The 27,484-nt window shown below is 49.0% G+C and overlaps 2 protein-coding genes across 4 annotated transcripts in view; one reads left to right on the top strand and one right to left on the bottom strand.

The window, feature by feature from the left end:
* ikbkb (inhibitor of nuclear factor kappa B kinase subunit beta) overlaps nt 1–27,484 on the top strand; it is a 190,000-nt gene that overhangs the window by 23,320 nt on the left and 139,196 nt on the right. The gene's annotated exons all lie outside the window — the stretch shown is intronic.
* plat (plasminogen activator, tissue) lies at nt 811–26,766 on the bottom strand. Of its 3 annotated transcripts, none has more exons than XM_080216987.1 (14): nt 26,690–26,766; nt 16,624–16,720; nt 14,683–14,740; nt 12,808–12,939; nt 11,876–11,986; nt 11,607–11,781; nt 10,319–10,410; nt 9,631–9,805; nt 9,426–9,520; nt 6,988–7,189; nt 4,360–4,496; nt 2,420–2,560; nt 2,182–2,330; nt 811–1,252 (listed from the first exon to the last, which is right to left on the bottom strand). In XM_080216987.1, exons 2-14 carry the CDS (start codon nt 16,678–16,680, stop codon nt 1,091–1,093), a joined length of 1,686 nt encoding a protein of 561 aa, XP_080073113.1. In that variant the 5' UTR covers nt 16,681–16,720; nt 26,690–26,766; the 3' UTR covers nt 811–1,090. The 3 variants fall into 3 exon arrangements, with proteins under 3 accessions (XP_080073113.1, XP_080073115.1, XP_080073114.1); XM_080216989.1 differs by lacking the exon at nt 26,690–26,766 and adding an exon at nt 19,387–19,453; XM_080216988.1 differs by lacking the exon at nt 26,690–26,766 and adding an exon at nt 19,329–19,429.

The following is a 27,484-nucleotide window of genomic DNA, read 5'->3' as shown; positions in this document are numbered from 1 at the left end:
CAGAATAGCTCACCACAGGAAGCTGATTTGCGGAATGGTGCTGCACAGAAAACCTCCAACTCTGCAGCCCCACTCCTCTATCTATCTGTCAGCACATCCTCAATCTGCAGAACGCGCAGGTCTTGCGTTGACTATGTTGGGAGTGAGTGGAGAAGGAAGGGGGTACAGACTGGGGGAAGAGCCGTCCAACCCAGTTGTACATTGGGCAGGTCCAGCCACCCACTTACCCACGCACACACCTCCACAGATTGAGGGATGGCTACCCCTGCCTGCTCCCTGATACAGTGAAGTGCAACTGTACACCATCATTGAAGGGGGAGGAGGGTGGCAGAATCTAACCTTCAATCACTGACTAATACCACCACCCCCCCCTCCCCCCAGCTTCAATGGAACAACTGCACACTATACCAGCAAGAAGACCCAAGTGGGTGCAGCAACTGTGAGTTAATTCACATTATTGCTGGAGCAAAACAAGCTTTACTTAAAAAGTTCTCTGGCATCTCTGATTATCCCGATAAGGCAGGAAGACAAGCACTGGAGAGGCGTACAGTTAGTCAGTGAGAGACAACAGTAAGGTTAACACAACACGGACATTACAGAAAGGGTGAGGAATTAGCCTGGTACCAGACCTGGCATGGGTGAAACTCCACTGATGGGCAGTCACCCAATAAAACAACAATTAAAAACCATTATATAAAAAAATACTTTCAAAAAGAAATGAGGTGTCTTCTGTTCTGGAATGTGGGGAGGGAATAAAAGGCAGTTTTTTTTTAAAGGGACCAGTCAGCGCCTTGATTTGGGGGGGGGGGGAACAGACACAGTACAAGCGGTTAAACATTGCTCGAGAAACATTAGTCAACGGAACCAAAATACTGGGGTATAAATTCACCCTCCCCTGCCCCCAGCAACAATGTCAGTCCAGTTATCCAGAGATGGTGGGGTAGACAAGTGGATCTCACTGAGCGACACTTCAGGCGCTGCCCTCTATGTAGGCCGGGGCTGAGGGGCCAGGGCGACACTCCCGTTGTCCAGCTTTGCCTGGGAGGGTTGCAAAGGCCCGCTCCTCGCGTCTTGGGCTGCGCCTCGCTCCTCAGGCCTGGTTCACGTGCTTGTGAATCCAGTCCAGGTAGTTCACGACCTTGGTGTAGACTCCCGGTATTCCCGGCCTCCCGCAGCCGATTCCCCAGCTGATGATTCCTTGCAGGCTCATGCGTCCTTGTGTCATGCAGACCAGGGGGCCTCCAGAGTCTCCCTGTGTGTGGCAACAAAATGGAGGGTGGAGAGTCAGGCAAGAGGTTTTCTTCTGGTTCAAAGCACAGCAAAGTTGGTGCATGTGTGAATGAGCGAGCGAGTATGCGCACAGGAGTGAATCCCACCTCTCCAAACCACATTCAACCATAATTTGAGGGGAATATGAGAGAAGGACAGGATAATTTGATTTGATTTATTGTTGTCACATGCATTGGGATGTAGTGAAAAGTATTATTTCTTGTATACTATACAGACAAAGCATACCGTTCATAGAGAAGGAAAGGAGAGGGTGCAGAATGTCGTGTTACAGTCATAGCTACAGTTTGATTTGATTTGATTTATTATTGTCAGATGTGTTGGGATGCAGTGAAAAGTATTGTTTCATGTGTACTATACAGACAAAACATACCGTTCATAGAGTACAAAGGGGAGAAGGGAAGGAGAAGGTGCAGAATTGCAGTTACAGATAGGGTATAGAGAAAGATCAGCTTAATATGTGATAGGACCATTCAAAAATCTGATTGGATCCCTTGGGTACAGTCATGATGGACAGAAAGGCATTCTTCTCTGTGCTATGGGATTCGGTAAATTCCAAACACCGGAAGACAAAGCAGGATTTAAAGCGTCAGACCATGTTTCTTCCGGATTTTGAGGGGAGGGCGGAGGAGGGTGCAGATGGAGGCCTTAACATCTTGCTCATCGACCACTTACCCAGGTCCACCCAAAAGGCGGGTGAGATTCCAGAGTGTTGGGTTAGGGGGCCCATGTGCACACACAGAGTAGCTCCCCGCTAGCAGCCACTAAAGTTGCAGGCTTGGCCTTGTGTTTCCATTTGGGTCTGAGCCTTGGTCAGTGGGGGTCGGGGGCGGATGTTGGGAGGGTTGGAAGAGCAGGCGGTCAGGTTGCCTCCTCCACTCATTCTGCACTCACCTTGCAGGCATCATCTTTGCCCCGAGTGTCCCCAGCGCAGATCATGTTGTCAGTGACTACCCGGTTCTGCAGGTGGGCCGAGGTGCAGCGGTTTGCTGGGAAGAGACGGACAAACCCTTCCTTCAGCCGTTTGGAGTACATGTAAGAGACTGCAAGGGTGAAGAAGATCAACATCAGGGAATCACTTTAAACCCACTCTCCCACCGAGAGCAAAAAAAAGTCAAAGAGATGGACTTACATTCCTTTTCTCTGCCATATCCAGAGATCTCGCACTCAGTCCAGTCGGGCAGTCGCTGCCTCTCCCACGGCAGACATACTGTGCGGACGTAACGTGTCATCTTGGCACATTGGCCTGTCTTTGACCGGAGTTTGATTAGAGCTGGAGGAGGAAATGCAGGAGAGAGGGGCAAGTTTAGCCAGTATCCAGGCCACATACTCTCAAATCCTCCTTACCTCAGGCACTGCCAATATCATAGAATCACTGAACGCCCACAGTGCAGAAAGAGGCCATTCAGCCCTTCGATCCTGCACTGACCACAATCCCACCCAGGCCCTATTCCCATAACCCCATGTATTTGCCCTGCTCATTGTCCTGACACTAAGGGGCTATTTAGCATGGCCAATCCACCTAGCCCACACATCTTTGGAGTGTGGGAGGAAACTGGAGCACCCGGAGGAAACCCATGCAGACAAGGGGGAGTATGTGCAAACTCCACACAGGCAGTCACCCGAGGCCGGAACGGAACTCAGGTCCCTGGCACTGTGATGCAGCAGTGCTAACCACTGTGCCACCTTCACCAGAGACAGCTCAGAGATTAGGCTGATTTCTGGGGTGAAGGAGTTTGTCTTCGGAGGAAGGATTGAGTCGGTTGAGTCTCCACTCAGTTGGAGTGAAACGTGATCTTATTGACAGGATAGCCACAGAGAGGATGCTTCCCCTCATAGGGGAATCTAGAAATGGGGGTTGGGAGGTGGGGGGGGGCATAATTTCAAACTAAGGCGTCTCTATTTTAAGATGACGATAAGGAGGAATTCCTTTCTTCACAGGATCATGAAACTTTGTAATTCTCTGCAACAAATACAGAAAATACTGGAAAATCTCAGCAGGTCTGGCAGCATCTGTGGAGAGTGAATAGGGCCAATGTTTCAAATCTGGATGCCCCTTCCCCAGAGAAAATTGGCAAAGGGTCATCCAGATTTGAAATGTTAGTTCCATTCTCTCTCCACAGATGCTGCCAGACCAGCTGAGATTTTCCAGCATTTTATGTTTAGGTTTCAGATTCCAGCATCGGCATTCTTTTGCTTTGACCTTTGTAATTCTCTGCCCGAGGGAGCAGTGGAGGCCAGCTCACTGAAAACATTCAAGACAAGAGGTGGCAAATTTCTGATCAGTAAAAGAGCCTTAGTTTTATGGGGGGAGGTGGGGTGGGGGACTGGCAGAAAAGTGGAGTTGAGCCCACAGTCAGATCAGCCATGATCTTATTTGAATGGCGGTAGACAGAACAAATTGGAGGGGCTGAATGGTCAACTCCTATAAGATCAGAAGACTTTAAGACATAGGAGCAGAATTAGGCCACTTAGTCCATCAAGTCTGCTCTGCCATTCAATCGTGGCTGATATTTTTCTCATCCCCATTCTCCTGCCTTTTCCCCATAACTCCTGATCCCCTTATTAATCAAGAACCTATCTATCTCTGTCTTAAAGCCACTCAATGACCCAGCCTCCACAGCCTTCTGTGGCAAAGAGTTCCACAGATTCACCGCTCTCTGGCTGAAGAAATTCCTCCTCATCTCTGAGGTTGTGCCCTCTGGTTCTAGTTTCTCTACCAGCGGTAACAACCTCTCCACATCCACTATATCCTCTAAGTTTCAATAAGATCCCCCCGTCATCCCACTCCCACTTCTTCTGCTGTTAACCCTTAATGTGCCATAAGGTACACACATGAAGCAATACAATGGTGCACAGGAAAACGGTGCACAAAGCTGATATTCCCCCTTCACTCTCTTCCAATCTAATTGCTTATAGGCAGAGATTCACTGTGCCTTGTAAGACTCGGCACTATCCCCATCCTCCCCACCCCCGTCTCTGTGTGTGTGTGTGTGTGTGTGTGTGTGTGTGTGTGTGTGTATAAATATTTTCAGGAGGAAGACATTTTATTAAAAAAAATTAACATCATACCAATGTCGTGGTTGAAAGTGTCATCATCAAACTTCTCATGAATGAAGTATTCTTCCACTTCCAGTGACTGCTCATCAGGTGAGGTCTCCCTCTGGAATGTTCTTCCCATGATCACTTTAAGATCACGTGGTTTGAACCTGGTTTTGAGAAGCAAGGTAATAAACTTACTGTGGTTCCATCATCATCACCTACTCCTGTATTCGTAGAGCTGCCACAGAACAGGGGATGGGTGATAGCAGTGGGGGTACAATCTCTGTGATGACCCTAACTATGAAGGTAGAACAGTGGGGTGGGGGAGTCGAGGGGGGGGCAGACTTTTTTCTATACAACTTCAGAGCATGAACTCTCCCCTCCACCCTCACCCCATTTCCATTTACTTTATTTCCTTTCTTCTCATTCATCTATTTTTAAGGCCCTTCATTCTCACTTCCATTTTTCCACTTCTCTATTCTCACTCTCCATCTTGCCCCCAACAGCCCCCCCACCCCCCTCGACTTCACAGCAATATCCACAATCCTCAGGCAGTCCCTGAGCAGTCCATACCTTCAAGTGATCAGATTGTGCGCCATTCACACGTTCTGATCACCTGATAGACACTTTTAGTGCCTTTCTCAGCCTTCCGAGTGGAAGGCAGAAGCATGCTGGGCCCATAACCCAGAGGTTGATGGATCAAAACTACCCTGTGCCATTAGGTGGCACACAGTGGTTAGCACTGCTGCCCCACAGCACCAGAGACCCGGGTTCAATTCCAGCCTCGGGTCACTGTCTGTGTGGAGTTTGCATGTTCACCTCATGTCTCCGGGGTTTCCTCCAGGCGTACTGGTTTCCTTCTACAGTTCAAAGATGCGCAGGTTAAGTGGATTGGCCTTAGTGTCAGGGGAATTAGCAGGGAAAATACGGGGGTTACTGGGATAGGGCCTGGGTGGGATTGTTGTCAGTACAGGCTGTATGAGCCGAATGGCCTCCTTCTGCACCGCACAATTCTGTAACTCTATATTCTACTCTTCATCATCATTTACATTTCCTTTGTTCAATTACAGATCCCCACCCCACCCTCATACATAAGTCTCTTCTGATTCTCTTTGCTGTTAGCTCTGACAAAGGGTCATCCAAACTCGAAACGTTGGCTCTATTCTTTCTCCACAGATGCTGTCAGACCTGCTGAGATTTTCCAGCATTTTCTGTTTTCTGTTTGAGGGCGTACTTCCCAAAGGCTCGGGGATGCGTAGTGGCCCGGGGGGTGGAGGCAGTGGTTATACATACATCTCTGGACCCTCACACCAGTACTCTGGAAGTTAATGGAGAAGTGGGCACACAGGCTTCTCTCAAATGAAATAAAAAAACCCACAGCATCATTTCAAAGAATAGCAGTGGAATTCTCCCCAATGCTTATCTCCTTAATCATCATCAGACAAACAAAAAAAATGTTGCTGCCCTGGGATCTTGCTGTGTACACATTGGCTGTCCCGTTTCCAACACCATAAGATGGAGATGCCAGCTGGGATTGGCACAGTGGGCCCTCATCTGAAGAAGGGGCATCGCTCCAAAAACTCGGTGATTCCAAATAAGCCTGTTGGACTTTAACCTGGTATTGTGAGACTTCTTAATGTGTAGGCGGCACGGTGACACAGTGGTTGGCACTGCTCCCTCATGGCACCAGAGACCCAGGTTCAATTCCCAGCTTGGGTCACTATCTGTGCAGAGTCTGCACATTCTCCCCATGTCTGCGTGGGTTTCCACCCACAGTCTGAAAGACGTGCTGGTTAGGTGCATTGACCCGAACACGCGCCGGGGTGTGGCGATTCGGGGGTATTTCACAGTAACTTCATTGCAGTGTTAATGTTAGCCTTACTTGTGACTAATAAACTTTAACTACATCATAAACAGCAACTGCACTTGGCTGTAACGTGCATTGGGACATTTTGAGGTCCTCAAAGTGCTCTACACCTTTTATTTCTCATACACTGTTTCTTTCTGTTATATCTTATGAGGATAGGTTAAGTAGGTTGGGTCTACACTCAGTTGGAATGAGAGGTGATCTAATTGAAACATATAAGAATCTGAAGCAGTTTGACAGGACGGCTGCAGAGAAGATGCTTCCCCTCGTAGGGGAATCTAGAAAAAGGGGGGCATAGTTTCAAACTAAGGGGTCCTTTTTGAGACCTTTGGTCATCTCTATCTCTCCTTACCTTTAACATTCTAAGGAGAAGTCACACAACATCAGGCTAAAGTCCAACAGGTTAATTCGGAATCACAAGCTTTCGGAGCGCTGCTCCTTCATCAGGTGAGTGGAGAGTTGGGTTCACAAACACGGCACATATAGACAGAGACACAATTGCAAGACAATGGTTGGAATGAGAATTACCTTGCACTTTGTCTTTATATGGCGTGTTTATGAACCCAACTCTCCACTCACCAGATGAAGAGACAACGCTCCAAAAGCTCGTGATTCCAAGTAAACCTGTTGGACTTTAACCTGGTGTTGTGAGACTTCTTACTGTGTCTAAAGCCAGCATCTCCCCATCATGTTTAACATTCTAACTCACTATGTCAATTTAGCGTGCCTCTGACACTCCCCCTTGTCCGTGACCTCTCGCCAACTCCTGCTGCCTGAAGCATTGCACTCACTTTCTCGGGAAGCAGTGAGCTGCTGTGAGGACCCAGCATGATCCGATCAGGCTCCCTCCACACATGAAGATGTAGTCCTTCGACCTCCGATCATACAGGAAGATGGCAGCCTGCCAGGGGTGGGAGGTGATGTGCGTGGTTGTTCCACCCAGGATCCGGTACTGCTGTGCTCTCGGCTCCCTCTTCCCACAGCTGTCTGCTCCTGAAAACCAGGCAAAACAGGAAACAATCAAGCAACTAGTCACATCTCTTGCCTCAAATTTATAAATGGGCACTTATCTCTGAATGCAGGCACTGTACGACTCACTCCCTTCTGCAACAGCATGTGCGTGTGCACCTGTGTATGCATGTGTCTGCATTGGGTTGTGTGTGAGTATCTACATGTATGTGCTTGAGAGTGAGCCCAGTGCATGTGTCTGCATCTCTGTCTAACTGCATTTGCAGGAGTCTGCATGGGTGTGTATCTGAAAGTGTGTATGTCCCCAGGTTTGAGATTATCAGCACGTATCTGGTGCACGTACATGACTTCCTGCAATACTTTACTTATTCGTGGGATATGGGAATCGCTGGCTGGCATGGTGGCACAATGGTTAGCACTGCTGCCTCACAGTGCCAGGGATTCAGGTTCAATTCCTGGCTTAGGTCACTGTCTGTGCAGAGTCTGCATGTTCTCCCCATTTCTGCATGGGTTTCCTCCAGGTGCTCTGATTTCCTCCCACAGTTTGTGTAGGTTAGGTGGTTTGGCCATGCTAAATTTCCCCTTAGTGTCAGGGGGACTAGCTGGGGGTAAATGCCTGGGTTTACGGGAATGGGGCCTGGGTGGGATTCTGGTCAGTGCAGACTCAATGGGCCGAATGGCCTTCTTCTGCACTGTGTGATTCTATGATTTATTGCCCATCCCTAGTTGCCTTAGATTTTGAGAGTCAACCACTGTCGCTTTGGAGTCACATGTAGGCCAGAGCAGGTAAGGACGGCAAATTTCCTTCCCGAAAGGACATTAGTGAATCAGATGGGTTTTTCCGACAATTGGCAATGGTTATAAGTAGATTTTTAATTCAAGTTACTTGTTATTGAATTAAATTTCACCATCTGCTGCAAGGCGTTTGATAAGGTCCCCCATGCAAGACTTCTTGCGAAGGTGAGAGGGCATGGGATCCAAGGGCCTTTGGCCTTGTGGATCCAGAACTGGCTTGTCTGCAGAAGGCAGAGAGTGGTTGTGGATGGGTCTTTTTCGGCATGGAGGTCAGTCACGAGTGGAGTGCCCCAGGGATCTGTTCTAGGACCCTTGCTGTTTGTCATTTTCATAAATGACCTAGATGAGGAAGTGGAGGGATGGGTAAGTAAGTTCGCTGATGACACGAAGGTTGGTGGTGTCGTGGATGGTCTGGAAGGATGTCAAAAGTTGCAGCAGGACATAAATAGGATGCAGGACTGGGCGGAGAAATGGCAGATGGACTTCAACGCGGATAAATGTGTAGTCGTCCATTTTGGCAGAACCAACGGGAGGAACGAGTACACTATCAAGGGCAGGAGTCTTAGTAGTGTTGAAGAGCAGAAGGATCTTGGGGTCCGGGTCCACAGGACTCTTAAATCGGCCTCGCAGGTGGAGGATGTGGTCAAGAAGGCGTATGGTGTACTGGCCTTCATTAATCGAGGGATTGAGTTTAGGAATCGGGAGGTAATGCTGCAACTTTATAAGACCCTTGTCAGGCCTCATTTGGAGTACTGTGCGCAGTTCTGGTCGCCTCACTATAGGAAAGATGTAGAAGCTATTGAAAGGGTACAGAGGAGATTTACAAGGATGTTGCCTGGACTGGGAGGCATGCCTTATGAAGTTAGGTTGAGGGAGCTGGGACTCTTTTCCCTGGAGAGACGAAGGTTAAGAGGCGACCTGATAGAAGTTTATAAAATGTTGAGAGGAATAGATAGGGTGGATTCTCAGAGGCTATTTCCCCGGGTTGAAATGGTCGCTACGAGAGGACACAGATTTAAGGTGCGGGGAGGAAAGTACAGAGTGATGTTAGGGGTAAGTTTTTCACTCAGAGGGTGGTGAGTGAATGGAATCGGCTGCTGTCAGTGGTGGTGGAGGCGAACTCGCTGGGGTCTTTTAAAAGACTTCTGGATGAGTATATGGGGCTTAATGGGATTGGGGGTTATAGATAGGTCTATAGATTGGTAGGTGTTGATGTGATCGGCGCAACTCGTGGGCCGAAGGGCCTGTTTGTGCTGTAGTGTTCTATGTTCTATGAACCCCGGTCTGCAGAACATTAGCTGAGTTTCTGGATTAATAGTCTAGCGATAATACCACTGGGCCATCGCCTTCCCATGTGCATGCATGTGTCTGTGTATGTACCTTTATTTGACATGAGCGCCCGTGTGTGAGTGGGCACACCCACCAGTGTGCACGCTCAGTTTTGATTAGGGAACGAAATTCTTACCGGATGGAATACATTGCTTAATGTTGCAGTATTCCCAAGTCAGTTTTCCTCCTTTCCTGATGTGGCACCAAGGTTTGGAATCGTTATCCGGATTCCTGGAATGGGTGGGAGGAGGCGGGGGGAAAATAACACAACAATGTTGTTAGTGAGTGTCAGTGAGCGAGATGGGATTGAGGAAGATTGAACTGTTTTCTCAGAGTTATACCTGCAGTAGTTATGGCTGCCCAGCCCCACACGATGAGCATTGGGGACCCAAGCATTGAAATGTTTGTTGCGGATGGCCTCAGAATCCCAGCTAAGACAGCGGCTCCCCGACTTCGAGTAGCTCCTGGTTCCCCGATAATTCACCCCGTTTTTGGTGTAGCAGTCAACCTGGGGATCTGCCAACAAACAGAATTCTGGTTAATAATCGGACCCTTGCTGTATGGGCTCCCATACAGAACCCCGCAAGGTCACTACCTCCCTGTCTCAGAGAAAATAATCATTGGCAGCAATGGGGAGAGACAGTCAAGTAAAAGCTTATTTATTAGTATCACAAGTCGGCTTACATTAACTCTGCAATGAAGTTACTGTGAAAATCCCCTAGTCGCCACACTCTGGCACCTGTTTGGGTACACAGAGAGAATTTATCACTTAAGCAGCACCATGGGAGGAAACCCACTCAGATATGGGGAGAACGTGCAGACTCCACACAGACAGTGACCCAAGCTGGGAATCGAACCCGGCTCCCTGGCGCTGTGAGGCAGCAGTGCTAATCATTGTGCCACCATGTAAGTACATCACACAAGCAAGACCTTGTGGAGGGACTCTGGGGTTACATGGGCGCCACCTGAAAAAGAGGAGAACTATCTCTGCATGTAATCGCTTCGAGAGACATGATGAGAGAGACTTACTCTTTGGGCAGGCGGGAATGCTACATCTGTCCCATGACAGCTTGTGGCCTCTGTAGACATGGCACCAGGGCATTGTATCATTGTCAGGGTTCCTGCAAAGGAGAAAGTGAAACACTGGCATTAACAGAGAATAAATAGACAAGAATAACCCATTAAAGCAATATCTGACGAGCGTTGTGAAAGATTTCTCTCTTTCCAAAATGCTGCAAGCCAATCTGAGCAAAACTGACCCCCAGTCTTGATTCGATTTATTATTGTCCCATGTACTGGGATACGGTGAAAAGTATTGTTTGATTTATTATTGTCACATGTATTGGGATACAGTGAAAAATATTGCTTCTTCTATGTACTTCATAGAGTACATAGAGGAAAAGAAAAGGAGAGGGTGCAGAATGTCGTGTTACAGCACAGTTACGGTGCAGAGAAAGATCAGCTTAATATATGGTAGGACTATTCGAAAGTCTGACAGCAGCAGGGAAGAAGCTGTTCTTGAGTCGGTTGGTGGATGACCTCAGACTTTTGTATCTTTTTCCCGACAAAAGAGAGAATGGCCAGGGTGCATGAGGTTCCATGATTTTCTGAGGCAGTGCGAAGTGTAGTTGGAATCAATGGATGGGAGGCAGGTTTATTGATGGTCTGGGCTACGCACCAGAACCCTTTGTAGTTCCTCGGTTTTGGGTTGAGTCAGCTGATACCAGCATTTGATGAGGAAGGGGTGGGTGGGACCCAGCTGTGACGGCTCCCAAGGAAGAACAGCTGTGCCTTCTGCAGATTTGCAGACGATACACCATTTGGGTGAAGTATGATGGTTGGCAGTAGAAGGTGACGGGTGGTAGGAGGGCCATCTGGTCACCAGTTACCTCAGTTGGTAGCACTCTTGCCTCGGAGTCAGAAGTTTGTGGGTAGAAGTCCCTCTCCAGAGACTTGGGCACATAATCCAGGCTGGCCCTCCTGATGCAGTACGAGGGAGAGCTGTACTATTTTTCAGATGAGCCTATGCTCCGTCTGCCCACTCCGACATATAAGCTCCCATGGCACTACTGAAGGAATAGAGGAGTTCTTCCTCAATTTATCCCTCAATCAACATCAGTCAAACGAATACTGTAACTGGTCATTATTTCATTGCTGTTTGTGGGAGATTGCTGTGTGCAATTTACTTGCGTTTCTTACATTTACAACAGGGACTGACTATACTCCACAAGAAAAGTATGTTGGCTGTTAAGGGTTTTGTAATAGCCTTAGGTTGTGAAGGGTGCTATATGAATGCAATCCTCTGATTGTCTCATACCTGCAGTAATTGTGGTTCCCCAGCCCGAGTTGCTGGGCGTCAGGTCTGCGATTGCTGTAGTGAGTACGGTTTATGACACTCAAATTCCAGTTGACGCATACCTTCCCGGACTGCGTGCGGTTCCAGGTTCCTCGATAGTCTGTCCCTCGGTCCTGGTAACACTTCACTTTGGTGTCTGCAATTGCAAGAGAGAGGGAAGGGATGGTTAGAGCGGAGGGAAAGAGCAGAGATTGGGGGCATGTTGCCAAGAACTGGTTGACAACACTTACCGAACTCACACAGCTTCCCGCTGTACCCAGCTGGGCACTGGCACACAAAGTTCTGAGAGTAAATGGCCTGGCGACACCTCCCACCATTGTAGCACACGTTCTGGGTGCAATCTGTAAGGGAGGAATAGTGGTAATGTCAGTCATAGTCTTTGCTGTCACAGATAACCAACTCCCCCTCCCAGGCCAAACAACGCCTCTACTTTCTCAGAAGACTCAGGAAATTTGGCGTGTTTGCTATGACTCACTAACTTTTATGGATGTACCATAGAAAGCATTCTTTCTGGATGTACCACAGCTTGGTATGGCTCCTGATCTGCCCAAGACACGAGAAATTACAGAAGGTTGTGAATGTAGCCCAATCCATCAGGCAAACCAGCCTCCCATCCATTGACTCTGTCCACACTTACCACTCCCTCGGCAAAGCAGCCAGAATAATTAAGAACCCCGCACACCCCGGACATTCTCTCTTCCACTTTATTCCATCGGGAAAAAGATACAGAAGTCTGAGATCACGTACCAACCGACTCAACAACAGCTTCTTCCTTGCTGCCATCAGACTTTTGAATGGGTAAATGTGTGGGGTGACGAGGATAAGGCCTGGGTGGGATTATGGTCAGTGCAGACTCGATGGGCCAAATGGCCTCCTTCTGCAGCGTAGGGATTCTATGAATAAAATGTTCTGTGATTCTCTCGTTACCTGAGCGATAAATGCCATTGGATTTTGAGGTGAAAGAGGAGAGGGAAACATTGGTTTTGAGCATGGGCGGTACGTGATTGGGAATGACATCTGTGCTTTCTCTTATTAATGGAGATTACCAGCGGCCCTTGATGAGTTCAAATCTCCATGAAACTGAGAACCAAAAAAGAGAAGCATTGGTTCACAGAGCAGGGTCTAGTTTCACATACACACACACACACACACACACACGCACCTTGTACAGGGACACTGTGGCAGCGACGGTTTGAATGATCACAGCGGCAGTATTTGACCTGTCGTCCGTCGACCTGCAGCCACGTCTCGCCATTAAGGTGAAACTCAGAGCCAGAGGAGCTCATGCAGTAGCCTAAAACAGTTCAGAGAAAAAAAAACATGGAGAGTGAACATTGAGCAACAGGCTGAGTTGTCGGCACAGGCTGAGAGGGTTCGGGAATAGCAGGACGAGGCCGACATTCAGACCACAGACACAGCTTAATATATCGCCAATGCGGACAGTAAACAGATACAGCAAGGTCACGTTTTCCCATTTTACCTGAGCACTCGCAGGTGTGTAAATTGAATCCCACCTTCGAAGGGCTGGAATCTGATTTAAATGCATTTTTTAACAAGCCCCCCGCTCCTTACTGAATATTTATCAGGCACTATGCGATTTACAGCAATTGTATAAAAGTAAGAACCTGCTATGTTTCATCAACTTTTACAGATGCACCATAGAAAGCATTCTTTCTGGTTGTATCACAGCTTGGCGTGGTTCTTGCTCTGCCCAAGACCACAAGGAACACCAAAGGATTGTGAATGTCGCCCAATCCATCACGCAAACCAGCTTCCCATCCATTGACTGTGTCTACACTTCCCGTTGCCTCGGCAAAGCAGCCAGCATAATCAAGGACCCCACACACACCGGACATTCTCTCTTCCACCTTCTTCCATCAGGAAAAAGATACAACAGTCTGGGGACATGTACAAACGGACTCAAGGACAGCTTCTTCCCTGCTGCTGTCAGACTTTTGAATGGACCTACCTCGCACTAAGCTGACCTTTCTCTACACCCTAGCTGTGACTGTGACATTCTGCACTTTTGTTTCCTTCTCTATGAACGGTATGCTTTGTCTGTTGTAGCGTGCAAGAAACAATAGTTTTCGCTGCATGCTAACACGTGACAATAATAAATCAGATCAAAGGACATCAGAGGTGAGCACTCAGGCCACCACAACTCTACAATGTATCAATTGCAGAGGGGCCCCCACAGTGGATGTAGGGGATCCAGATAAGTGGAACTTGGAGTGGGGGGGACGGCATATTGAGGCAATGAACCTCCAGGGGTCGGGCGGCTGGTGTCAAGCCATCGCTCCCCATGTCTCTCTTGCTGGGCTTGTGGTGTTATCGCTCTGTCTTTCCAGAGTGGCGGCTGGAAACTGGGTGGGAGTGGGTCAACCCACAGGATCAACACAGGCGGCAGCTGCGAGATCTCTGGATGGGGTCCCAAGCCAGGCTGCAGTGTCGGGAGGGGCAGTACTGAGGCTGTCGGAGAGGGAAACACATTAAAACCTCAAGCTAGCCGCACAGCAGTAACTCAGTCAGTTGTAAAGGACCAAGTTCTCCCAGGGTCCTGACCGACATTCCTTCCACAACCAGTGCCTTCAAAACCCCAGCCGACTGATCTTTGCTGGTGGTGGGATTTTACTATGAGCGAAATGGTTCCCAAGTAGTTGAAAGTAAATTGAGGCTTTACCCATCTGGGAACTTTGATCAAACGTTCTGTGATCACAGGGGAACATGTGGGCCAGCAGCAGTTTCTACACTGCACAGTTCGCAGGGGCTGTGCCAACGGGGTGTCTTGCCTGTGTCTTTGTTGCTGCAACGTCGCACGGGTGTGAGTTATAAATACCGTGAACCCCACCTCGCAACTGGCTGGGCACCGCCCTGGCAACGAGGCAGCCGGACAGCCTGTTATCAGGGAGGTTCAGTTAGGGATGCAAGGCAGCTGGAAACTGGCAACGCTCACAACAACAACAACAACTCTCACACTCAACCCCAAACAACATTGGTATCATTCGATACTGGTGCCACTATACAGTGGGGTACTCACCTCGACTGGATGGCTCTTCAAAGGGTCTTATCCCCCGTTTGAATCGCAGGTGCTGAGGCTGAAACAAACAATAGGTCAGAATCAGATTGCAGAGAAGGAGACCATTCGGCCCACTGTGCCTGTGCTAGCTCTTTGAAAGAGTTAGCCCCATGCTCTCGCTCCCTCCCCAGTCTGCCCTGCAACCTTTTTTATTTCTTTTTCCAGTATATATCCACGTCTCCTTTCTAAGGTAACTGCTTCCACCACTCTTTCAGGCAGCATATTTCCAGACCTGCAATGCACAAGTGGGTGACACGGTGGCACAGTGGGTTAGCGCTGCTGCCTCACAGTGCCAGGGACCCGAGTTCGATTCCCTGCTTGGGTCATCGCCTGTGCGGAGCCTGCACGTTCTCCCCATGTCTGCGTGGGTTTCCTCCGGGTGCTCCGGTTTCCTCCCACAGTCCAAAGATGCGCGGGTTCGGTGGATTGGCCCTGCTAAATTGCCCATTAGTGTCCTTGGACATTTGGTTAGAAGGATTATTGGGGTGAATCTGTGGGGTTATGGGGATGGGGCCTGGGTGGGATTGTTGTCAGTGAAGACTCGATGGGCTGAATGGTCTCCTTCTGCACTGTAGTGTTTCTCTGTTTCTAGAAACAGAAATTTCCCCCTCCTCCTCCCCCATTCTATTTACTTGGGAGGAAGGAAGAATGCAGAGCTAATTACAGAAAATGCTGGAATTACTCAGCAGGTCAGGCTGGATCTCTGCCGAGAGAAACTGAGCGAACCTTTTATCGATGTATGGGATGAGGATTCACTGCAACCCTTCTCCCAATAAGGATTAATTCTGTAGTTGCTCCATATACAAATTGATTGATTTATATAGGGCCATCCTTCAGTGTGTGAGGTGCTGATACAGGGCAGGGAACAAAAATAGTTCTGCATCTTCACCAGCCCTGTAGCCCACACAGGGTACTGCTTGTCATTTCCACTTCTCTTTCAGCTCAGAACAGGATCAGACATATTCAAGAATAAACTGCCTTGTCTGTTTTAATAAAGCCCCTTATGTCTAAAAGAGAGAGAGAGAGAGAGAGAGAAAGGAGCGAGAGACAGACACAGTGGGTGGGTGCGAGGGAAAGCTGGAAGAAACTGTGAATCGAGAACGAGGCAGATAGAGAGAGACACACAGTGATTATGAAGTGGTAAGGGAGGGGGGAGAGAAGGAGGGGCAGTAAGAGTGGGGGGCACTGAGAGAGGGGCAGTAGGAGGGGAGAGGGAGAGAGAGAGGCAGTAAGGGAGAGGGAGAGAGGCAGTAAGGGAGAGGGAGAGAGAGGCAGTAAGGGGGGAGAGAGAGAGGGAGAGGCAGTAACGGAGAGAGAGAGAGGCAGTGAGGTAGAGAGAGAGGCAGTGAGGCAGTAAGGGGGAGAGAGAGAGAGGCAGTAAGAGAGAGAGAGGCAGTAAGGGGGAGAGGGAGGCAGTAAGGGGGAGAGAGAGAGGCAGTAAGGGAGAGGGAGAGAGAGGCAGTGGGGGGGAGAGGGAGGCAGTAAGGGAAAGGGAGAGAGAGAGGCAGTGGGGGGGAGAGGGAGGCAGTAAGGGGGAGAGAGAGACAGTGAGGGAGAGGGAGAGAGAGAGGCAGTGGGGGGGAGAGGGAGACAGTAAGGGAAAGGGAGAGAGAGAGAGAGGCAGTAAGATGGGGAGAGTAAAAAGGGGGTAAGAAAGAGTGGGACAGGAAAATGGAGGAGAGAGGGACAGTGAGGGGGGAGAGAGAAAGGGACGGTAAGAGGGAGGTGAGAGCATGTCAGTAAAGAGGAGAGGGGAATGGTAACGGGATGAGAGAAGGACGGTAAGAGGGTGAGAGACATAAGGTGGCAGGAACAGAGGCACAGATATTGTGAAGAAAAGGAGGGAAATGGGAGTGAGTGTCAGAGAGGTGAAGGAGTGTTGTATGAAGCTGTGACACTTACCTCTACTGCAATAGTAAGGGTGAGGAGCAGAGATATAGCAGTTGGAATTCCCCACATGTTCCTTTTCTTCCTTTACCTTGATCCTCAAATCTTCTTTCTGTAAAACAAGAAGTTTGCATTTAGTGTTCACTGCTGGCCAGGGCGTGCCTTCTGGCAGTGCGCCCCACAAAAAAACTCCCTCACCTCCCCTTCTCACACTGTCACCATTCTGGGTAATTCTGTTTTCTCCAGTTACTGACCCTCCTGTAAACTATTTCTCCTCAATGTTACTTTGTCAAGACCTTTTATAATTTTGAACTCTGCACTGAATCTCCTCTTAGCCTTCTCTGTCTCCATTAATAATGTTCAAAGAGCCTGTATACCATTTAAAAATACATCTTCCGCATCTTGTCCTTCCAGTATTGGGGTTGACAGTGTGCTGGATGGAGTGAGGAGATATTTGGCGTCAAGTGTTGTGGACTTTGTCTGCAGAGCGCGCACAGTAATGTCTCACATCATGCAGAAGGGGGATGTGAAAGTGTAAAACAAGTGGTCACAAGTTTGAACTTGAACAGTGGTGGTTACGGGGGCTGCAGACAAAGGCGAGGGGCTTGATGTGGTCTCAGTACATAGCAGGTCATCAAAAATAGCTGTGAAAAACAGCTCAGCTATCAACGTTAAAGTTTATTTATTAGTCACAAGTAAGACTTCCATTAACACTGCAGTGAAGTTACTGTGAAATTCTCCTTAGTCGCCACACTCCGGCACCTGTTCAACTTAATGCGCCTAACCCACATATCTTTCAGACTATGGGAGGGAACTGGATCAACCGGAGGAAACCCACGCAGACACGGGGAGAATGTGCAAACTCCACACAGACAGTGACCCAATCTGGGAACTGAACCCGGGTCCCTGGCGCTATGAGCAGTGCTAACTACTGTGCCACCACTGTGCCGCCCCCATAGATGTAGGGCTGATAATAATCCACCCTCCAGTCTCTAACCACAATGTCCCATTACCCACCTGTAATTGCCCATTGGCTTTGCTCAGTCACAGCTCAGCTCCCAGGCAGTTTGGGGAATTGGAACAAACTGTTGCTAGCTCAGCACTAAGCAGCTGATTTTTATATTTATGGAGGTAAACATGCACCACCAAACCTAACCGTAATTCCAGTCTGTTCCTACTTACTGGGCATATGGGTGAATCCCCAGTCATTGGCAATGTACACAATGCCATCTGTGTACAATTAACATTGGGGACGAAGTCAGCTTGGCACTGGCCCACTCTGTCTCTTGGGTTCCAGTGGCAGGAATAATGTGATGACTGAGACTCACAGGGGTCGCTCTGCCAGGATTATGACTGAATTCCTCTTAAGTCAGAATCCTGCCTAAAAATTGTCTGTGTAGGCAGCGACACAGCACATGTGGCTCGCAGCACCCCCCCCCCCCCCCCCCCCCCCCCGCCACTTCTCTTGCATACCAGCTAGACCACATTCTGGGCCTGCAGGAGGTCTCCTGCTGTCTGGGTGCGGTTTAGATGTTTCCTCCAACATTTCATCTCATCTGTTTATCTTTCTCTGTATTTTCCTCCTCTCAGTCGCTTGCGGCTGCCTGCTGTACCGTGAGACCCAGTGTGTGAGGGACAGCTTATGTTGCAGTAGTGTTTTCCACACACACACACACACACACACACACACACACACACACACACACACACACACACACACACACACACACACACACACACACACACACCACCCCCAACGCCTGGTCTGAACCTAGACTTTCTGCTCAAGTTCAAGAAGGGCGAAGGTGCTACCCACAAAACCATGATTGATACCCACCACAGTGCAGAGATTGTGAGCCACAATCCCTTTTATGCACACTGAGGGTTAGAAGGGGAACTAAAGCAAGCTCTGAAGTTTTAAGTTTATTTTATTTGTGTCACAAGTAGGTTTACATTCACACTGCAATGAAGTTACCATGAAAAATCCCCTAGTTGCCACACTCCGGTGCCTGTTCGGGTTACACTGAGGGAGAATTTAGCATGTCTTTTGGACTGTGGGAGGAAACAGGAGCACCCGGAGGAAACCCGCACAGACACGGGGAGAATGTGCAAACTCCATACAGACAGTGATCCAATCCGGGAATCGAAGCCAGGTCCCTGGCGCTGTGAAGCATCAGTGCTAACCACTGTGCCACTGTGCCTACCCAACTGCTTCCTCACAGCACCAGGGAACTGGGTCCGATTCCCGGAGTTTGCACATTCTTCCCCATGTCTGCGTGGGTTTGCTCCGGGTGCTCCAGTTTCCTCCCACAGTCCCAACCCACACAGTGACCCAAGCCAGGAATCGAATCCGGGTCCCTGGCACTGTGGGAAACAATGGAAGGGTTCCCGAACATCCCTGTGAGCTGGGCATGTGAACAGAGGCCAGCAATGGGGAGTGAAACAGACATGAGAATAGATTGAACGGATAGCGAGAGAGAGAGAGACATGCACACCAACTTGAAAGCAGGGCCATCAGCGAGGGATTGCTGCCATACAATTTTTAAAAGCCTCAACACTCAAGATGCTTAAAGTGTTTGCAGGCCCGCGGCTGCTGAGTCAGCGCGTGAGGTCAATACAAGCAAGAACCAGATGCATGCAGTCTGTTTATACTGATCCCATCCAGAGTCAGCACTGGGATGGTGGGGTCAGCTTGGTGAATAATCTTCATACTCACTCACCAGTGACTGCTTAGCTCAGTTCTCTGTCCGTCTCTCTCTCTCACATCCTTTCACTTACAGTTCTATTAAAGATGGAAACTGTTTTTCTCTCTCTCCCTCTTCGCACTCCACCAGATGACCAGTCCGAGGCAATAACCTTGCCTCCCTCTCTCCCCAGACGATATTTAAGATGGGTTGGGCCGTGAATAAGACTATTCTGGCTCTCTGCCCAGTTTATGGAAGTCTTCATAGACAGAATATAAGGAGAGAGAGAGAGAGGCACTCTCTCAATGGCAATGCAGCCTTTTCTATCTGTATGTGTGTGTGTGTTTGGAGGGATGTGTGTGTGTGTGTGTGTGTAGAGGGGTGTGTGTGTGTGTGTGTGTGTGTGTGTAGAGGGATGTGTGTGTGTGTGTGTGTGTAGAGGGGTGTGTGTGTGTGTGTGTGTGTGTGTGTAGAGGGATATGTGTGTGTGTGTGTATAGAGGGATATGTGTGTGTGTGTGTGTGTATAGAGGGATATGTGTGTGTGTGTGTGTGTATAGAGGGATATGTGTGTGTGTGTGTGTATAGAGGGATATGTGTGTGTGTGTGTGTGTATAGAGGGATATGTGTGTGTGTGTGTGTGTGTGTGTGTATAGAGGGATATGTGTGTGTGTGTGTGTGTGTGTGTGTGTATAGAGGGATATGTGTGTGTGTGTGTGTGTGTGTGTATAGAGGGATATGTGTGTGTGTGTGTGTGTGTGTGTGTGTATAGAGGGATATGTGTGTGTGTGTGTGTGTGTGTGTGTGTATAGAGGGATATGTGTGTGTGTGTGTGTGTGTGTGTGTGTGTGTAGAGGGATGTGTGTGTGTGTGTGTGTGTAGAGGGGTGTGTGTGTGTGTGTGTGTGTGTGTGTAGAGGGATATGTGTGTGTGTGTGTGTATAGAGGGATATGTGTGTGTGTGTGTGTATAGAGGGATATGTGTGTGTGTGTGTGTATAGAGGGATATGTGTGTGTGTGTGTGTGTGTGTATAGAGGGATATGTGTGTGTGTGTGTGTGTGTGTGTGTATAGAGGGATATGTGTGTGTGTGTGTGTGTGTGTGTATATAGAGGGATATGTGTGTGTGTGTGTGTGTGTGTATATATAGAGGGATATGTGTGTGTGTGTGTGTGTATAGAGGGATATGTGTGTGTGTGTGTGTGTGTGTGTGTGTGTATAGAGGGATATGTGTGTGTGTGTGTGTGTGTGTGTATAGAGGGATATGTGTGTGTGTGTGTGTATATAGAGGGATATGTGTGTGTGTGTGTGTGTGTATATAGAGGGATATGTGTGTGTGTGTGTGTGTATATATAGAGGGATATATGTGTGTGTGTGTGTGTGTGTGTGTATATAGAGGGATATGTGTGTGTGTGTGTGTGTGTGTGTATATAGAGGGATATGTGTGTGTGTGTGTGTGTGTGTGTGTGTGTATATAGAGGGATATGTGTGTGTGTGTGTGTGTGTGTGTGTGTGTGTGTAGAGGGATATGTGTGTGTGTGTGTGTGTGTGTGTGTGTGTGTGTGCGCGCACCGCCTGTCTACTTTGTCCTCAATCTTTGGCCAATTTAACAATTCTTTCACAGTGTTGGAATTAATGCCCCTCACTTCACCCCCTCCTCAAACGGATTTCTCCCAGGATTCTAATCCCCTCTGTGGCACAGTCACTGCTTTCCCCGAGGAATCTGCATTCCCCGTTTCACCAAGGCAATATTTGTGCTCCTTGAACATAAGGAAAGCAAACGGAATAAATAATGGGAGCAACACAGCAGGCCATTCAGCCCCTTGTGTCTGTCTGTGCTAGCCATGTTCAGTGTCACATGCTCGCTTTCTGTCTGTAATCCAGCAACTCGTCACCCCCAAGTATCTTCCGATTCCCTTTCAAAATTACTTGTGGACTCAGCTCTCGCCACTTCGTCAGGGCATAGAATCCCTAAAGTATGGAAGGAGGCCATTTGGCCCATCAAGCCTGCACCGACAACCATCCCACTCTATCCCCGTAACCCCACATATTTACCCTGCCAATCCCCCTAATACTAGGGCCAACTTAGTATGACCTAACCCGCACATCTTTGGACTGTGTGAGGAGCATCCGGAGGAGACCTACACAGACACGGGGAGACCGTGCAAACTCTGCACTGACAAGCTGAGAATCGAACCTGGGTCCCTGGCGCTGTGAAGCAGCACTGCTAACCACTGTGTCACCGAACCAGGTCGAAAGTTCTGGATCCTGACCCCATTTTTAATCCGCCCTCAAGATGTCTTCCCAATGAATTTAATATATTTGCCAGAGGGAATCATTTTTCTCTATAATCGACTGTTAAAACCTCTCATTGTTTTGAGAAAAATCTCGATTCAGTCACCTTTTAATCATCTCTGTTCCAAGCAGAACAGTCCTAACTTACCCAACCTCTCCTGCGAACTAAAGTCCCTCATCCCTGGGAACATCCTGGGAGACCTTCTCTGTACCCTCCCTCTCTCTCTCTCTCTCTCTCTCTCGAAGGCTGCTACATCTTTGCTGAAATGTGGGGCCCAGAATTGTCCAGTTGAGGCCATACCAGCAACTAATGTTCAAACGTCGTGAATGCAACCCAGTCCATCACTCAAACCAGCCTCCCATCCATTGACTCCATCGACACTTCCCACTGCCTCGGGAAAGCAGTCAGCATAATTAAGAGCCCCACACACCCTGGACATTCTCTTTTCCACCTTCTTCCATCAGGAAAAAGATACAAAAGTCATGTACCAACTGACGCAAGAACAGCTTCTTCCCTGTTGCCATCAGACTTTTGAATGGACCTACCTTATATTACGTCGATCTTTCTCTGTACCCTAGCTATGACTGTAACACTACATTCTGCACTCTCTCCTTCCCTTCTTCCCTATGTATTCTTATGAATGGTATGCTTTGTCTGTATAGTGTGCAAGAAACAATACTTTTCACTGTATCCCAATACGTAACAATAATAAATCCAATCAAACAATACTTTTCACTGTACACTAATATATGTAATAAAAATCAAATCAAAAATTTAACATCACATCCCACCTTCAGTATTCTCAAGACCCTATTAATAAACCCAAACATCCCATAACCTTTTATTAATTTAAAATAACAGCATTCTGGACTTGTCCTGCCACCTTCAATTACGGAAAGAAACCCTCACCCACAGGATCTCCCTGTGCCTGCACCTGCTTTAAATCGTGCTGTCTAGTCCAGATTTCCTCATGATTTTTCTTTCCCCCCAAAAATTAATCATTTCATACTTCTCTGCATTATATCTACCACGTCTGCCTGTCTTACCAGCCTGCCTACACCCTTTCTTGTTACCTAACACACTTTGGAGTTTTTGTGTGTTGCGTGCCAACTTTGAAAGGATGCCCAGGAGTGAGTGACCCCTGCGGGAAACCGCTGTACACTTTCCCTGCGGAATAAGAGGGAGGAAAAGCAAGTGTTGACCACTGCTCCCCGCTGCATTCTGCCCCTCGGCCGATTCTGCATCTGCCCCATCTGTTTGGTCTCGATTCGTGTGCAAGTTAACAAAAGTGTGCAGATTAGGTTGATTGGCCATGCTAAATTGCCCTTCGTGTGAAGCGAGGGGTGGGGGGGGGGGGGGTGGTCTAGTGGGGTAAATATGTAGGGTTACAGGGATAGGGCCTGGATGGGATTGTGGTCGGTGTAGGCTCAATGAGCCAAATGGCCTCCTTCTGCACTGTAGGGATTCTAGGATTCTAAGTTATTTTTTCGAATGAATGATTAAACCCCCGCCCCGGCCTTCTTCCTACCACAACTCTCCAACTGCTAACTAGTCAAGCTGACCTTGGCTGGAGCCCTAGATCGGGGTTGGGGGGCGGGGGTGCTCACTGTAGATTATAAACTGCATTTATAAGATAACTGGGCCTCAGAAAACTTGGGAGTGGCACTGGTTTGCACTCTCTCCGCTTCAGCTCCTTGCCCTTGATCTTCTGTTGAGGCCTTTGCCGACCTCAAGAGCACAGTCCTCATCCGTCTAGCACTCTGATTAATGGACAAAGAGGAGGGGGAAACAGTCAACAATACAAATCCCCGGGACAGGGAGTGAGATGGCCAGCTCAGCCCGGTTAGTCATGCTGTGCCTCACCGCAGAAATACTTTGGAGAGGGAGGAAGATTGCCAACTTAGAAGTTCCCTGCCCTTTCCTCCAAGTTAAAACTCAAGGGGAGGGACGGGGAAAGGAAAAAAATCAAAATGCTGGGAGTGCATGAGTTTGCGTCAGGATGAGCTGAAGGGACTTGGACAATCTCCAGTCCAAATTTATACACTGGCAGCAGCAGAAATCAGACTGCAGTAAGAGGTGGGGGGGAGAACAGAACAAAACTGGCCACATCTGAGAGGCTTTTCTAGCCATGGGGACATTCCTGTGGAAAAGTCTGGGAAAGGGTTTGGAGCTTCTTGCACCTTGGAATGTTTCCTGCGTTCCAGGAAAATCTGGGAATGACTTTTTTGCCAGCATCGATCCCTCAGGTGCTGAAAGCAGATCAGTTGGTCCTTGCCATGGTGTGGACTTTTGCTGGGCATATCTTGGCCACGGAGGTACAGCTTGCATTGCAATAGTGGCCACCTTTTAAAAACAGGGTGGTGGCCACCTGAGGAAGATGATGCAGGAAAGTTAAGTCTTCCTCCCCAACTGTTAGTTGTCGATGTGTGAGGAGGGTGGGAGGAGACTCATTTGGGAGAGTGGACACACTTACAGCATGGGAGAAGGTGATTCGGCCCACGGGTGCCAGTGTCAGCTGAAAGCCAGCACACACACCTTGTTTCTGAGCTGAAAACCCTGACTGGCAATCCCTGTAGTGCAGAAGGAGGCCATTCAGCCCACTGAGTCTGTACCGACAACTATCCTACCCAAGCCCTATTTCTGTGACCCCACATATTTACTTTAGCTAATCCCCTGACATTAAGGGTCAATTTAGCACGGCCAATCAACCTAACCCGCACATCTTTGGAGTGTGGGAAGAGACCGAGGCACCCGGAGGAAACCCACGCAGATATGGGGAGAATGTGCAAACTCCACACAGACAGTGACCCCAAGCCGGGAATCGAACCCAGGTCCTTGGAGCTGTGAGGCAGCAGTGCTAACCACTGTGCCACCTCTCTCCCTTCTGCTTTCCTCCTGTAATGCAACAATAATGGGGTTGACTCTTAACTACCCTCAGGCAACCAGGGATGCGCAATAAATGCTGGCCAGCCAGCGACGCTCTTGTCACACAAATGAATAAAAAAAATTATTGTTCGTAAATAACAACTGCAACATTTAACTGGCAAACACGAATTATTTCACCTCCCTTTCCCAGTTCCCCACAGGTTTTTGAGCATGGATGGTAAGTCTTTCTGACACTGGATTCAGGATCCCTGTGGGTAGGGTCAGCCAGGTCCCTTCATGGCCTCCTGGGGTAGGTGGGCAGTGGTTCGCAGGGCGGAACAGTGAGCTTTTGCCACAATCTCACCTTCGCCTGAAGCCCAGCTATTAGAGGAACGAGCCCCATGAAGTGGGAGAATTAGTATAAATGGGGACCCAGAGCAGGAATAACCCAAAGTGGCTCCTCTCTCGCAACCCTTTCTTGTCAGTGGTAGTCATGAGTAGATTCACATCCATTCAATTAGCTTCTTACAGAGACTTGCATGCAGGCTGTTTATATCTCAAGCTGGGTGGGTGAAACTCCATCTCCCAGTCCGTCAGCAGGTCCCACACAACCTGACGTGGCCAGCAGATGGCAGTCATGATGTGGTGATTCCGCTGTCGGACTGGGATAAGGCACAGTTAGAAGTCTCACAACACTAGGTTAAAGTCCAACGGGTTTATTTGGCAGCAAAAGCCACTAACTTTCGGAGCGCTGCTCCTTCATCAGGTGAGTGGGAGTCGTGTTCAGAAACAGGGCATATGAAGACACAAACTCAATTTACAAAATAATGGTTGGAATGTGAGTCTTTACAGGTAATCAGTTCTTAAAGGTGCAGACAATGTGAGGGTTAAGCACAGGTTAAAGAGATGTGTATTATCTCCATCTGGGACAGTTAGTGAGATTTTGCAAGCCTCGGTGAGTCATGGGGGTTACAGATAGTGTGCCATAAACCCAAGCTCTCAGGTGGCAGCCAATCTTCTCTCTGTGAGAGCCAGGTTTCCACCAGGTTTTACGAAAACAACCGCTTCCACTGGAAAACTGCACCGTCAGAGATCAGCCACACCGGAATGGGATAAAACACAGACAGAGAAGCACTCTTCAGTGACAAATATCCTACCTAGCTTTGCCATCAACACCCAAGCCCCGTAAAAGAATAAAAGTTTATTTATTAGTGTCACAAGTGAGCTGACATGAACACTGCAATGGAATTACTGTAAAAATCCCCAAGTCGCCACACTCCAGCACCTGTTCGGGTACACCGAGGAAGAATTTAGCACCGAACTAGTATGTCTTTCGGACTGCAGGGGGAAACCGGAGCACCCGGAGGAAACCCATGCAGACACGGAGAGAACATGCAGACTCCGCACAGACTGTGACCCAAGCCGGGAATCGAACCCAGGTCCCTGGCGCTGTGAGGCAGCAGTCGGGCGGCACAGTGGTTACCGCTGCTGCCTCACACTGCCAGGGACACGGGTTCGATTCCCGGCTTGGGTCACTGTCTGTGTGGAGTCTGCACCTTCTCCCCGTGTCTGTGTGGGTTTCCTCCGGGTGCTCCAGTTTCCAACCACAGTCCGAAAGACGTTCTGATTAAGTGCTAAATTCCCCCTCCCATCGAACGGGCGGTGGAGTGTGGCAACTGGGGCATTTTCACAGTAACTTCATTGCAGTGTTAATGTAAGTCGACTTGTGATACAAATAAATAAACTTTAAAATGCTAACCACCAGGGGTACAAAAGGTGCAGCTCCTTAGACTCAATAAGAAAAACTCAAAATTAATTCAGATTCTATCTGCTGCATTCAAAATCCTCATTTTTTTTGTACAATTTTAACAGCAGATGGGATTACCCTTCCGTCACCTCTCTCTCGCTCCGTCTGTCCCCAGGCTTTGCACAGTATGCAGTATGTGTCCATCTTTTACACAAAGCAACAACTGTGACCACTCCAAACCCCCTGTAACACTGACACAACCGCGGATCTTCAAATGCTAGTCACAGGAGTTAAAGCTAAAGAGGCTGAGGAGAGGGTAAATTAGCTGGGGAGGGTAAGAGAGGGATCTGGAGTCAGGTGAATGGGTTTGAGGGCTAGGCTCACCCTCTGATGGGTGAATGGCTCAAACTCAATCCGAGTTCCTGGGCTGTTAATCTGCCAGGGTTAGCCCGAGAGTGAAGCCGGTTCCCATTCCCTGCCCCGGTTACTTACCCAGTGCCAGTGAGCAGGTCACTCTGTTGGTGTCTCTCTCTGTCTCTCCGCGGCTCTGAGCTGCTCAGGCTCCGCCGCTCTGCGTTTAAATCGCCGCTCCGAACGGGGCGGAGCCCGAGGCTGATGTCAGCTCACCCCAGGGGAATTCCCCCTACTCCCACTCCCACTTCACTGGGAGATCCAGAGCAAATCCAGAGCCTGGCACCGGAAGAGGGAACCTGGCACTGGGACACTGGGAGAGGAAGCCTGGCACTGGGAGAGTGAGTCTGGCATTGGGAGAGGGAGCTTGGTAGTGGGAGAGGGAATCCGGCACTGGGACACTGGGAGACGGAGCCTGGCATTCGGAGAGGGAGTCTGGCACTGGGAGAAGGAACCTGGCACTGGGAGAGGGAGTCTTGCACTGAGACACTGAGAGAGGAAGCCTGGCACTGAGAGTGAGTCTGGCACTGGGAGAGGGAATCTGGCACTGGGAGATGGAGCCTGGCATTTGGAGAGGGAGCCTAGCACTGGGAGAAGGAACCTGGCATTTGGAAAGGGAGCCTGGCACTGGGAGAAGGAACCTGGCACTGGGAGAAGGAGCCTGACACTGAGACACAGGGAGAGGGAACCTGGCTCTGGGGCATTGGGAGATGGAGTGTGGCACTAGGAGTGGGAGCCTGGCACTGGAAGAGGGAGCCTGGCACATGAACACTGGGAGAGGGAGCCTGGCATTGGGACACTGGGAGAGTGATGGTGGCACTGGGAGAGGGAGCCTGGCACTAGAACACTGGGAGAGGGAGACTGGCACTGGGACAC

Source organism: Carcharhinus amblyrhynchos, chromosome 34 (assembly GCF_965287045.1).
Source record: "Carcharhinus amblyrhynchos chromosome 34, sCarAmb.v2.hapA, whole genome shotgun sequence".
Taxonomy (NCBI): Eukaryota; Metazoa; Chordata; class Chondrichthyes; order Carcharhiniformes; family Carcharhinidae; genus Carcharhinus; species Carcharhinus amblyrhynchos.
This window is presented reverse-complemented; position numbering and strand designations above follow the sequence as displayed.

Bases quoted from the DNA above. Each gene is read 5' to 3' on its own strand.
- plat (XM_080216987.1), bottom strand. From the start codon at position 16,680: ATGTGGGGAATTCCAACTGCTATATCTCTGCTCCTCACCCTTACTATT. The intron at 7,190-9,425 runs GTAAGAATTTCG...CCTGGTTTTCAG, and splicing joins TAAGCAATGTATTCCATCCG to GAGCAGACAGCTGTGGGAAG. The intron at 2,331-2,419 runs GTAAGTCCATCT...TCACCCTTGCAG, and splicing joins ATATGGCAGAGAAAAGGAAT to TCTCTTACATGTACTCCAAA.